Below are 13,290 nucleotides of genomic sequence, written 5' to 3'. Positions count from 1 at the left end.
CCTCCCCACCCCTCAGCCAACACTGCTCTTCCTCTGCTTCTTCAGAATGGCCTCCTCCTCAGCCCACAGGGCCTTTGCATCTGCTGGTCCTTCTACAACCCCTTTGCCTGCTTACCTAGAATAGATCCTCTAGCCTTACTTCCTCAGAGAAGGTTCTTTGGTCACATTTCCTTCCAGACCAGGTCAGAGTCCTTGAGCAAAGAATTTTCTTTCTTTTCTTTGAAGCATTAAATCATTTGTAATTGTGTTCTCACTGGTGTGATTATTGATCAGTGTCTGCTGTCTCTACAGTGGACAACAGAAGCCATGTCTGCTTTTGCTCATTCTTGGTTTCCCCAGTGCCTAGCACAGTGTAAGGCTATAGTAGGCGTTTCATAACTGGTTTATGAACAAATAGATGAATACCTATTTAGTGGCAGTTGGGCACAAGGCCCTGTGGCCAGCATGGGCCGCCATGCAGGCCTCCTGACGATGGAGCAGGAGCAGCCCCTTGTCTGTGGCTGGTCTTGGGAATGTTCCTTTTGCTGCCTGATTCCCTAACTCCACGAGCAGCCCCTGGGAGGAGTGCTTGTAGTTTATTGTACTTGAGCAAGAGCAAAAACACAATCATATGTTTTCTGAGTACATTTGAGGCCAGGTTGGAAAAAGGATCTATTCTGGGAATAGAAAATAGCCATTCACTCCTTTCCAGTAGCCAGCTCCCGCCGCCGCATCACTGAGCCTGGCGTGCGGTGATCTGGCGCCAACCTGCCTCTCCTCCTGAGACTCCTCCCTGCCGCCCACATGTGCTCCCCCAGCTCAGAACCTCCCTGCCCTCGGGCCCCTGCCCTTCAAGGTCATATTGCAGTGTTTCGGGATCCCTGTTCCCTCTGCTCATTCACTGAGGCTCATCTCCGAAGAACCTCCTCTCCCAGAGATACCCGATCGTGACGTGTACTTTGCTACCAAATTGCAATGGACACCCTGCCATGGGCCCTACTCCCAGCCCATCTGCTCCTGAGGTTCCCACACTGGAAATTCCTGTGTGGTTCTCCCCCCTCACCCTGGGAGCTCCCAATGGCAGGGACTGTCTTTAATCATCCTTATATCTCCATAAGGCAACATCTGTCATGTTTATTAGGTGAAGGAAGTGCCAGATACAAAAAGGGTCACTCAGTAAGGGTTTGTGGGAGGGAGACAGGTGCTACCAGCTGTTTTGCAGAGGGGACACGAGTGAGTCTGAGAAGGGAGAGGCGTCCTTCCAGGACCATACCCCTGTGGGCTTCGTGCAGCACTTGGCTGCAGCTCAGAGGCAGCACCTCACATATGGTGACCGCACACTCCTTTTTCCACTGGGGCCTTGCCTCTCCCTCAGTGACTGGGCTGCCCCCACCCTTGGCTCGTCCCCTGGGAGAGAACTGGCATTCACATGGGGCTCTGCCCGAGGGGGAATGGGTGGAATGAGTGTTGGTTCAAAACCTTTCTTCTCTTCTCTAGACACAAGACATTGCTCCAAACCCAGATGACCCTGAAGACTTTCCTGCTTTGGCTTGAGAGAGCCCTATCTACCTGGCAACTTAAAACAGCACTGACGTACCAGTGAAGAGACTTTTCTTGCTGTGGGGAGAAAGGCAGACTCTAAGAACAATAGATATTGCTTGTCCCCGTGTGGTGTGAAGTGTTGCTCTTTTTTGGCCTGGGGGGTGTGGAACAGGGATTTCTCCAGGTATTTGTGGGCAGCAGTTCCCGTCAGAGGGTTAGTCTGGCACTTTCCCAAGAAGGTGGAGAATGGTGATTATTTTTTTATTTAAGGAATTCCAAATGAAGTTCAGAAATAATGTTTAAATTGTGTACATAGAGATTGTATTAAATCCTCCACAAAAGCAGGGAGAGTAAAATAAGTTGTAAAATAGAATCTGTTGAGACTACTTAGTAAGTGGTAGAGATAGGAAGGCCGTGTCCTTTAGTATTAGAGGCGATACATGTAACCTGGACCATTAATTTAAAGCAGTCACAGCCTAGTTTTCAGAGACCAAGAAATTAAAATACAATTGTATTTACTGTTTACTTGTAAACATGTTATACTCTCCTGGAATTTTTTGAGTTCTGGTTTTCGTTTAATCAATAATTTTAAACAGCTGTTGTGCAGCCACTGGTTACCAATGTGTGACAGAGAATTAGAGAAAGTATCGACTTTTTAATGGTGATTTAAACTACCTCGTGGTTTCTGTGCGTATGCACACACACGCTTAGGATAAATGTGCATATTTAGTGTTTGGGTGGTTTTAGGATGAGTATTAAGTATATGATTTTAAAAATCATGTTATTTAACCCACCAATCAAATGAAAAGAGGTCCAGGCAAAAGAGTGTTGCGACTTAACCTCACATCTTTTTCTCCCTTGAAGCTAGTGTCAGAATCCAACAGCCGTGTACAAAGGCCCTCTGTCCTTGTCCTGGGCAAGGCTTGTAAATAACGGGTATTTATTGAACGCCAATCTGCAGTTTTTCTCCCTCTGTCCTTGCACCAGTTCTGGTTCCCATTTCTTGCCTCTGGTGACCGTGTAGGGTTAGGGGCTACCTCAGAGGTTCAGTAACTCCCCAGGTCCCCCCAACCAGCAGAACTGAGACCTGCAGAGCCCACGCTGTCTCTGCCAAGCTGCCTGCGGGGACGGTGCCCGGGGAGGGCAGGGGCCGAGGCAGCTGTAACAGCTGCTGGAAGCTGGGGTGATGCTCTCCCCACTTTACCCAAGAAACTGTGGGCAACACTGGCCTGTTGTCACATGGTTAATATGCTTGTGTTGGAACTGGAACCTTGGTCCCAGAATCTGCCTTTTCCTGCTTTGCTATACTGTCTAAGATGGCTCTGAACTCGAACCTAAGTGTAAATAAAGGTTTGTATTCCCTCCTAAGTTTGTGTATAGAAAGCTGAATCCTTTTGGTTACACCCAGGTCAAGAGAGAAGAATGTGGGAAAGGCCACAGTGAAAGAATTGTATTTAGTTGGATGATCAGAGCTGAACCCCAGCCACAAGTTAAGGACATTCACTGTGGGTGATAGCCTACTTTTGGGCTCTTCTTATTAATATCCAAGTACAACGGTATATTAACTGATTGTTTTATTCCCTTTCCCTGGAAGAGACACAATGACCAAGTACCCTGGTCTGAGTAAAGTCTTGTGAATGTCAGGTTCAGCCATAATAATCAGCTGGTGCAGCACGAGGCTGTGTCACTGCTGAGCAGGCTCGAAGCTGTCCTGTGAAGTCATTTTGCCTTGCCTTAGCTTTGAAGATTGAACAGAGATCCCCTTCAAGGAAATTCCCCTTAGTGTTGTGAATGATACCTGAAAAGCCCGCAGCGCTGGATTTGATGTTTCTGCAGACGCTGCGTCCTGCTGCAACACTGACGATTCGCGCCTGTGGTTGGAAACAGTTGTGGGACGTGGGCTACAGCTTCTGAGCCTGTGGAGGGCTGCGTTTGCTTGCCAGGGCCGCCTCCTGCCTCTTCATGGGGCGGGTGGATGTGGGGCTTTTGTGGTGTGGTTGTCCCCAGTCCAGAGAAGACAGAGCAGAAGCAGAGGGCAGGAAACCCTAACATGCTGCAGGGAAGACAGAGGAGGCAGGGGGATTCTGTCTCTGGACCTGTGCACAAGGCAAGGTCTTCCAGATCCAAGTTCCTCTGCCAGCCAAAGCCCTTTGTAGACACGCTGCCATGAGGCAGGACCTGTTTCTGGCTAGTAATTTAACATGAAGCAGATTAACCCCACAAAAGAAAACCAGTCAGACCCCCAAGGCCATCTTGGAAAGCAAAGGACAAGCATGTGTGGATTCCAAGGACAGGGGTGCAAGCCCAGGCCCGATTCGGATCCCTTCTGATACAGGAGCTCACCCCCAGGTCTCTGGCTACTGTGGGGCAGTGGAAGACAGAGCTGGGGGTATGTCCCAGGGCCTGCTGAGCCCTCCTGCAGCTAGGAGAGCCTCACAAATCAGGAGGTGTGACCCCTGACAGCCAGAACCCCTGAAGGGAGGAGGGTGGTACCCCGCCTCAACTGGCTGAAAACCTAAATTGCACCTCTGTCTCACAAGGTCTGGGAGGAGGCGGACCCGCACCAGAAGCTGCTGCTCCTGGGAATGCCTTGGAACACGTCCGGCCAGGCTACTTTGAAAAGTACGTCTTTAGCCTAATGTTGCTAGTAAGCATTTGACGTTTTCATCCCATGCAAGGCAGGCCCCTCAGAGCCAGAGAAGCCACAAGAGACCCCCCCCCTCTTTTCTAGTGCTGGTCATCAGCTGAGGTCTGTCTGTCCTGTGTGCTAGCTCTTCCATGCCTTCCCAGTGTGCAGGTGTGTCAGAAGGCAAGGCATTGTGGTTTCAAACCATGTGGTGCTGGCAAGTCCCGTGGAGCGCCTGGACCCAGTCTCAGAAGCTGGGAAAGGTCAGCCTCGAAATAAAAGCAGGAACTGCCGTCGTCTTCTAAGCTCAGGAAAGAGCCGTGCTGCCAACAGCAGGCGGGCCCACCGCCCTCTCACAGCAGGGCCCAGCTGGAGGGGCAGAGGCGCACTCGGAGAGATCGGCCCGTTTTCTTTCACGGCGGCTGCTGTCTCCCCTCAGCCTCTACGAGGACCCCGCTCTGTGTGAACGGCCCCCTCCCCTCGTCCTCCGCTCCTCCCCCACATCAGCACCACTGGCTGCCATGCGCCCCAAGTGTGTGAGGCTTCGCCCAGCTCTGTCCCACAGGGGCCTGTATGTGTGTAGTAAAGAGAACGAAGAGAACGAAGCAGGTATCTAAAAAAAAATCTTAGTTGTGAAATACAATAGGAATAAAAGTGTACAACTTCCTTGTAACCACTACCTAAGAGTCTGATTTCCTCAGACGCCTGTCCACATGACCACGCCAGTCACGGCCTCCCCTCTCTCTGAAAGTGCTGCTATCCCAGCTCAGGAACCACTGCCCACAGGGGCACCCCCAAACACTACGGCCTGGCCCTGTATCTGGATGCTTTTTGTCTGAAGGATCCCCTCTGCCCTTGGTGCAGAACCTGGGTACCTGGAGAAAACAAGCATTTCTTGAGTGGCTGCTGTGTGCTGTCTTGTAATTGTCTCATCATGTTGCAGGCAGGGAACAGGGAAGGACAGCCATCTTCCTTGGTCTCTAGCTAGTATCTTGGCAGGGGTGGGATGAGGACATACAGGCAGAAACAAGGTTCAGCCCCAAGCCCAGTATTCTTGGTACACACTTCAGAAATTGCCAGTTCAATGGCTAGTCTGGTGGGCAAAGCTGCTAGGAGAGGGACAGGGAAAGGCCAAAGGACACATGTTCCTCCTCAGGGACCAAAGGAGCCACACAAGGTATGTGCTGTGTGCTGCTGTGCTCGGCCACTCCAGGGCGAGGCTGCGGGCCACTGCAGCACAACATGGTGACTGCTACAGTAGTAGCTTAAGTGAGCCGATGCCTTCTCCTAAGAGCATGTTGGGAGTCAAGTGTCCTTAGAACGCTTTCTTAGGTCTCCTGCATAGGCGGAGATGGCAAGACTTGAGAGGCCACAGGATTAGGTTCAAGGTCGCCAGCAAGGCACTGATGGAAACAGGAATAGAAGCTTGGCTCTCCTGGGGCCTCGTGGAGCCTAAGGGCCTAACGGCTCCTGAGGCGTCTGCTCAGGCCAGGCTGCCTCTGCCCATCTCCCATCGCTCCGGGAAAGCCTTTTCTTTGGCCACTAAGTTTCTCGTGACTCAACGCAATAGGATTTTCCCTGACCAAACCACAAAGGCTCTCGAACCCATCACAGCTCTACCACGGGCAAAGCAGGCCCTCCCTGTGGTGTGGAGAGAGCAGGTCAACCCAGTGGAGCAGAGAACCAGCTGCCTTCTAAGCATTGTTTTTTTCCAAAAATGGGCCTGATTTTAGAAGGGTGACTTGGGAGCACAAAGTCATTTGCAAGTTGGGGAATGCCTGTCATGTGAGAGAGGAGTGGCATCAACTTACACATGAGTCCCTCAGGGGCTCTGCGAGTTCTCAGATGTCTCAGACACTGAGGTAGGGAGAACAGCCACCCCGCCAGAGGCACCTAGAACACCTCCGCCATAAGTGTGCACTGCCCCACCCCAGGGGACCTCATACACATTGAGGAACAGTCTGCACAACTGTGTTGGTGGCCATGGCCTGCATTTACTGGCCACTCAGGTACTGGCAGCATTAGAGTAGCCGGAAGGAAACCCTTTAAAGTATCTGAGTAAGTCCTAAATTCTTGGCAATGCAAAGTGATCAGAACTCGCATGTTCTGGCGGTGAGGGAGGTGTAACCCCTGCCCCGACTCCATCCCGATCCCGGGACCTGTGACCAGGGTGGAAAGACATTGAAGGCCTGGAGGCCTTGAGGGAGCCTTGAGATGACTGGTGAATAGGCTCCTTTACAACACACCTGCAGGGGCGCCCTTCCCACTGCATCTGGATGAACAGCGCCCCTGGAGTTGGATGGTGCACAGCCAGCCAGGCCAGGGAAAGCCTGTCTACGAACTCTTCTAAGGTTTTGCATGAACTCTTTTTTAGGAGATGGAGGGACTTCAGCCTCCATCAAATAGTCCACAGGGGCCCCTAACGTAAGAAAATTCAAGAAACGCTATCTACTGGGGCTTGGGGTTGAACCACTGCCAGAAAGGGTGTCAATCTGGTCCCTTCCCCAACCCAGTTATCCCCTCAGGTCAGCTACAGGAAGGCCCAGCTTGGCGGGGAATGAAATCTCAACACTCAGAGGAAGAATGACGAAAAACTCTTTTGCTGAGAGGCCGAAGCATGAGCCTGAGGTGACAGGCTGAGATTGCACCTTGAGAGGATTTCCGTTGGTGAGCGCCGTGCCATCCATGAGAGACTTTTTCTGGAAGTCTAGTCCCTGCGGATCCCGAGCCAGATTAAAAGACGGTCTAGAAAGGTTACAGCCTGAGACAGCCAACCATCACTGGAAAAGGGAGGAGACAGCCAGAGTTGTATTTATAAACACCAGAAACTGTCTTAGGGAGCTAGCTACTGGGGATAGCAAGGACTAGTTTAGCATGACAGCTGGAGAGAAGGCCCCAAGGTCCATGCTCTAAACTCCTTGGTTAACTGCAAGGCAGATTTGGGGTTGGCCAGAGCAGAATCACTGTGAACAAGAGTGATCCAGGGTGGCCACCAGCCACCCCCTCACCCTGTCCTCTCCTGCCCAGCAATGCTGTGTGAACGCTCTGCTACTGCTTAAGGACATGCCCATCGCTGGCCTTCCTATGGTGCTCTGGTGGTGGTTCTGCCAGAGCAGAACAAGGCAGGAGAACAATATTCACTTCAGCAGGGTCCCAAGAGCAGCTGTCACTGTCTCCACGACATTGCTCAGTGAAGCTGTACTTGAAGCTAATCAGCGGTTCACAACTGGGGGCAGCACCGCCTCCGACGGTGGTTGAAAGTGTGTGGGGGTGTCTGGATTATCCAATGGCTAGGAACATGACTGGCATTTAGTAGGTGGGGGATGCCAGACTGGCTGCATTTTCCAGAGTCCTACGCAAGGAAGAACTGTCCCACCTGACAAGTCATCTTGTTTTAAGTAGAGAAGCAAACCGTGATGAGAAGCCATTGTCTTTCTCCAATAAAACAACGCACAAACCATACTACCTCTTCCACTGTCTTTTCCTACCCAAAGCCCCCCCCCCCATTTATGAATATATCTGGCCATTATAAGAATCCAAGGGGCCAAGGCCAGTGCCCTGGTGGTAGCCAGCCCACATAGGGTCCGGCCCTGCCGGGCAGGAGGCCTCCTTACCTGGGCATTTCAGTGTGGACAGAGCACCTGTCATCCAGAAGCATGTCAAAGCCATGCAGACTTGCTAGCAAAGAGATGAGACACAGTTAGAGACAAGGCAAGGTGTTCAGACCTGCTACAGGAGCAGCGTGGAAGCGTCTTCATTCCCACATGGCTGGGCCAGCATGCCCAGTGACAGAGCTGGGATGCCTAGGGAGGAACATGGAAGCGTTTGCCCAAAGGGTCCGTTTGCTCCCCCAATAAGCTGAGAAAAATGGTGAGACTATAACATAGGGACATACTGTGCCAACCACTTAGAAGACAAAGTGCCGCAAATCTTAATAATGGGGCAGCTAAAAGAGGACTATATATAGCAGGGAGTGACAATGACCCATGACCATGGAACCGGGGCCAGTGTCCTGCTATTAGTTAACCAGGTCCGCAGTGTCACGACAGCTGCTGATGGGGGAGGCGGGGTACAGGGGACTGCACAGTCACAGTCCTTTTGGAGAGCATGAAGACAATATTTTAATTTTTCTATTAAACAATATGTATGGCTCTTAGTATGTGCCAGGTGCTTGTTCTAAGTAATTAACAAACATTAACTCAATCCTCATATAAGCATATTAGATACTGCAATTCTGGCCCAGATCACACAGCTAATAAGCGGCAGAGCAAAGGTTTGCACGCAGTCTGGGTCCAGAATCCATGCTCTTCACAATTATACTAAGCTGCTTTTTGAGGCACTATACATCAAAAGCTTTAAAATTTTGCATATCCTTGACCTAGAAATGCCTTTTGTAAGAATTTATCCCCAAATGAGCAGCACCCAGGAAGAATTTACATTTGAGAATGTTTATGCAGCGTTACAATCATAAAAGGCTGGAAACTACCTCTGTGGGCAACAAAAGGGAGAGAGTGATGAAGGAAGGCACGCCACAGAGAAGGTACAAACCACCTTTGTGGAGGACTGCTGCCACCACGCTGCCTTCCAGTGCCTTCCAACCGCACTCAGACCCACGGGAGGAGGAGGAGGAGCAAGCAGTCACTGGGGGTGTGAGGACCCACACTGGCACTGGGACCCTCAAGTTCTTAAGCTGAAGCCCTAAACCCCCATGTACCTCAGAAAGTGACTGTCTTTGGAGACAAGGCCTTTAAGGAGGTAATTAAGTCAAAATGAGGCCGTTAGGATGGGCCCTAATCCAGTCTGGCTGGTGTCATAAGAAATGGAGGACAGACAGAGGCACACCAGGAACTGGAGCACAGAGGAAAGCCCAAGGAGACAAGCCCCAGGAGAAACCAGCCCTGCCACACCTTGATCTTAGACTTCCAGCCTCCAGACCATGAGACAATAAGTGTCTGTGGTTTAAGTCGTGGTGTTCTGCTAGAGCAGTCCTGGCAACCTCACACAGAGGGTTATGTCCGCTTTCTATTTTCACCACTGCCTACCATGATTCAGAATGGTCAGGAAGTGAACACAATAAACCAAAAGGCAGCTTTGTTAATACTTTTAATTATGTGATTATAATTATACAATTTCCACTATTCAATATTTTGTATAAAACCAGTTACAATACACAAGATTTTCAAATGCAACAATACGTATCAAACTACATAGATATGCAAAGTTTACAGGCCATTAGGAAGCTTTATCTTAAAAATACCTTCAGAAAAATAAACAATCATTCAACCAGTTCTCTCAGCTTTATAAAATATGATTAGAAATATACATTTTAATTAAAAAAAATCAAGACAATGATTGATCAAATACTGATTAATCAGTTACATTTTAAAACTTTTAATAATCTGTACATGAGTGCAGGTTAGATAAAAGTCTGCAAATTATTAATATAAAACCGTGGTACTATAATCAGGTGAATCTCCTGACAGTGAATTCTACTGGGCAATTAAAGAGGTAATTTCCTACAGTCTAGGTGAACTGTCCGGTCTTCTACACACATCTGCAGTACTGCCCTTAGCAATGTGGAGAACCCTCAGATTCAGGGGGAAGGGAAGACAGCGGCCAGCCTCACCAGGACAGCTTCTGTGGGAGACGACTAGTAAATGATTAAGATATGTTTTTAAGGTTGTTTTTGATGAGCACTGCTTTCCAAAGTGCAATGATTACTTTTAAAAACGTATGAAGAGAAGTAGTGAAGCTACTTTTAAAACAAACATCAAAGGAGCGCACTGCTCATCTGTCACAGGTGGTGATGCCAGTGGAGGACAGGCTCCAGGAGCTCTAGGCACACGCTGCCCGGAAGGCTGGGGTCCACACAGCACACCAACCCAGGTCTCTGGTCCAAGGGCAAACACACTCGCCTCATGAGGACACTGAGCAACTCCTCCAAAACTAGGCTGGGCCCAAGAAAAGAGGTAGAAATCACCCTTGCGAGTGGGGGAGGGGGGCAGGGAAGGGAGTGGGGGGTGATCGGCTCAGGGGATCAAGTTTAGAGCAGGAAAATTCTGGAGACCAGAAGAGCAGCGCACCACTGGCTCGGAAGCAGCTACATTTGACAAGTAAGGCGACCAGCAAAGTGAGGCACTGCTCAGGGCCATCCCTCTTCACTGAGGGTGAGGAGAGATTTCTAGGTTTCCTCAGCATGACAAAACAGAAGTCCGTCTACATTTCTAGCTACCCAGTTTTGCAAACACTCTTCCTTTAAACTGTCCCTGACTCTTGATGATTTGAGACCCCAAAAAGCTTCAAGGGCACCTACAAATATTCATTTCTAATTTTAATTCCAGTGGAAACTGTCTTGGTGTACTTTCAAAGCTATTTAAGGCTCTTAAGTTAAAGAGAATCTCTCCATCTGACATGCCCTGTGTTTCATATTCCATAGCAACAAGGTCTTCTGTAACAAGGACTCGAAATTAGAATCTCAGAAGACTCTGGGTGTGTTGAAGTTTCAGCTGGGGGGAGAAAAAAGAGTCCACTCTTATTCACAGCAGGAAGAACTTTCCATCTTCAGACCCATAGACTTCCTGGATTCTAGCTGTCTCCAGTAAGTTTAACACTGTGCTATGCAACCCATCTGAAGCACAATCCCATGTCCTTTCTGTGCTCCAAGGAACGCTTCTTTATCAAATCACCGGTTTCCTATGACTAATTTCAGTGAGCCTGTTAAATGAAAGGATTTTTAGAAAGAGCCACAGTGACGGCAATTCTAGCTGGAAACATGAGCAGCCAACACGAAAAGGCAATTTGTAAAATAAAAAGTACTGTGGTTAACACTGAAGTCCAAATATTTCACTCTTGGCCAAGACACCAAATGGCTTATTTGCTGTGAAGGACAGAACATTTACTTGCTCTGACGTAATAAAAGGCTAAACCAAGAACGGTTCAGATAGAAGATTGATTTTCACAACTACCTGTATTATTTATGCAGGAGATGGCCTTTAAAAGTGTAACAACGAGAAGAAGAGTTGCCCTGAGAATTCAATGTCTTATGTCTGGGCACAGTTTGAATCTTTAGTATTGTCTCCCAGCACAGGAGAGCAAACGGAATGTTTCTCCTCCCACCCAAAGCTTCTTGAAGAGGGGTCTTCCCCCAGGCAGGTGGGTCTTTGTGTCTATTCCCTTACAGGGGTAGAAACCACAGTTTTTCTGAGATCTAGCCCCCAGGGCTGAAAAGCCTGACTGGTGGGAAGAGCTGCTTGTTTGGGCAAAGCTGTGGCATCTTCCATCTCCCCTGAAAGCGATTCAACCTGACAATTTGCTTCAAGAAAGTAAATGCCAAAAGGGAGCCATGGCCTTCCAATTACTTTTCCCATTAACAGTCGTTAATCTGTTTATTCCAACCACTTCTTATTCCTCATAGTTTTGTTAAAAAGGCAGCTTTTTAAAATGGAATTGCCTATTGGCCTGACTCCTTCATCTTGTAATGTGAAGGCATTTGCCTTCTATTGCCTTTCCATCTTCTACCCCCAATTCTCCAAACCGGGACAGGCAAACAGTGGTTAACAATAACTAAAACCATTCACTTCTTATTAGGGAGTAACCAAGTTGATTGCAAAATATTCTTTTATTTTGGGCCCCATTTTTTTTTTCAAACAAGTTCTGTTTTTATGATTGCTTTATATCAGACTCTGCTGTGTTTCTACAGGGTTGAGGGGAGAAGGCACTCTGCAAGGAGTTATTAGTTGTAGTCTCTAACCAAAGGCAACAGTGAGTTTCTTATTCACAAACAACAGAAATCCAGATGCAAATAACTGTTACTAAAATCAAAGGGTGTATGAAGGGCCTTAGGCTGATCACAGAACAGAAAAAAATCTACAATGCTATAGAGAAAGACCCTAATAGAGTGGTAACTTTTTTTTTTTAAAAGCCACCATTATTTGGGATTGCTGTTTCCAAGGGGAAACACCAACAGTGTGGGGGATATTTATGCAAGGAAGGAAATATGATTTTAATTTGTATGACTGGGCAAGCAAACAGTGGGCAGCCTTGGCATTCTTCAGTCCCTAAACGACATAAAAATGACTTACAACAATCTTCCAACTCTGAAGCCAGTTTTTCCTCCTGAGTCTTCTAAAGCTATCATTAATATTCTCTTGCAAGTTCTAGGTTACAAAAGTACCACTTTATATCTCAACATGCAGCAGTCTTCAAATGTGGTTTTCAGATTCTTGTTAATAAAGCACTCTTTGGTGGAAGACAAGCAGCTTGGGTACTTAACAAAGTTAAATTACAAGAGTATTACAAATATTAAAGTGAAGATGATTAAACCAAATAGTATCAAATTACAGAAAGTACCATTTCAGTAATGCCTGTTTTATCTTGATAAATTTTGACACAGGGTAAACAGAAAATAAATACGTAAAAAACCTCCATCAGATCCTCAATTCTTCTGAAGGCCAGCAGCTAAAATGATTGCCATCACAGGGACACACATGCACCGCACAGACTGGTCAGCTCTCCTGATAACAGAGGGCTTGGATATTTACACCTGAGACTCAATTTACAACAGCTTTTTTGTCGTAAACTTGAGACGTTTCTACCAAAGGAGAGTTGGGCTGTCTTCAAGTCATTCACTTGTACCCAAACTCATGCAGTTATTTCAACTCCAGTGGATATTTTCTTCCTTGAATACACTTCTTAGGTGGAAAGCAGCTAAGGCTTTTGCAATTTTGTTTTGTTTCCAAATAAATTGTGCTAAGTCCTGTTGTGGTTTTCTGTTCCTAGAGTCTTCCTTCAGTTCTGGTCACAGGTTTTTACTTAACGCAAGACTGTTTTAGTCCTTGAAATGGAGGGACTATAGGGGGGAAAAAAAAAGGATTTTACCATGAAGGTTTTCAAGTGTCCCATATGTAGTTATCAAAGACAAGGAAGGCAACATAATGAAAATATTGACATGCTAAAAAGTACACACTTTGTACAATTTTTTAATGACATACTTTGGAAAAGACAGTACAGTATCAACCATAAAGTAAAGACAAACAGGAGAGAAAGGCAGAGCAGAAAAAAGTTCAGTTCTGCAAAAAATAAGAAAACAATAAAAGACAATAAAAAAAGAAGGGAGGGCAAAGGCAGCCGAGCAATGAGAGTAC

General features: G+C 47.7%; 2 protein-coding genes across 13 annotated transcripts in view; one reads left to right on the top strand and one right to left on the bottom strand.

Moving 5' to 3' along the window:
• The window catches only part of HABP4 (hyaluronan binding protein 4), a 43,211-nt gene extending 41,563 nt beyond the window's left edge, over positions 1-1,648 (top strand). For all 6 annotated transcript variants that reach the window (XM_087444278.1, XM_087444279.1, XM_087444275.1 and 3 more), the window contains one exon: positions 1,477-1,648. In XM_087444278.1, coding sequence (XP_087300404.1) covers positions 1,477-1,533 — 57 coding nt within the window. In that variant the 3' untranslated portion in view covers positions 1,534-1,648. The remainder of the gene's footprint in view (positions 1-1,476) is intronic.
• A 7,584-nt stretch (positions 1,649-9,232) lies between these two features.
• CDC14B (cell division cycle 14B) overlaps positions 9,233-13,290 on the bottom strand; it is a 103,271-nt gene continuing 99,213 nt past the window's right edge. For all 7 annotated transcript variants that reach the window (XM_087444270.1, XM_087444266.1, XM_087444269.1 and 4 more), the window contains one exon: positions 9,233-12,995. Coding sequence is in view for 5 of the 7 variants with exons in the window: in XM_087444266.1 (XP_087300392.1) it covers positions 12,959-12,995 (37 nt within the window). In the remaining 2 variants the exon portion in view is untranslated. The remainder of the gene's footprint in view (positions 12,996-13,290) is intronic.

Source organism: Ceratotherium simum, chromosome 20 (genome assembly GCF_057802395.1).
Source record: "Ceratotherium simum simum isolate JZ-2026a chromosome 20, ASM5780239v1, whole genome shotgun sequence".
Lineage (NCBI taxonomy): Eukaryota > Metazoa > Chordata > Mammalia > Perissodactyla > Rhinocerotidae > Ceratotherium > Ceratotherium simum.
Note: the sequence above shows the minus strand (reverse complement) of the source record. Positions and strands in the feature narration are given on the sequence as shown.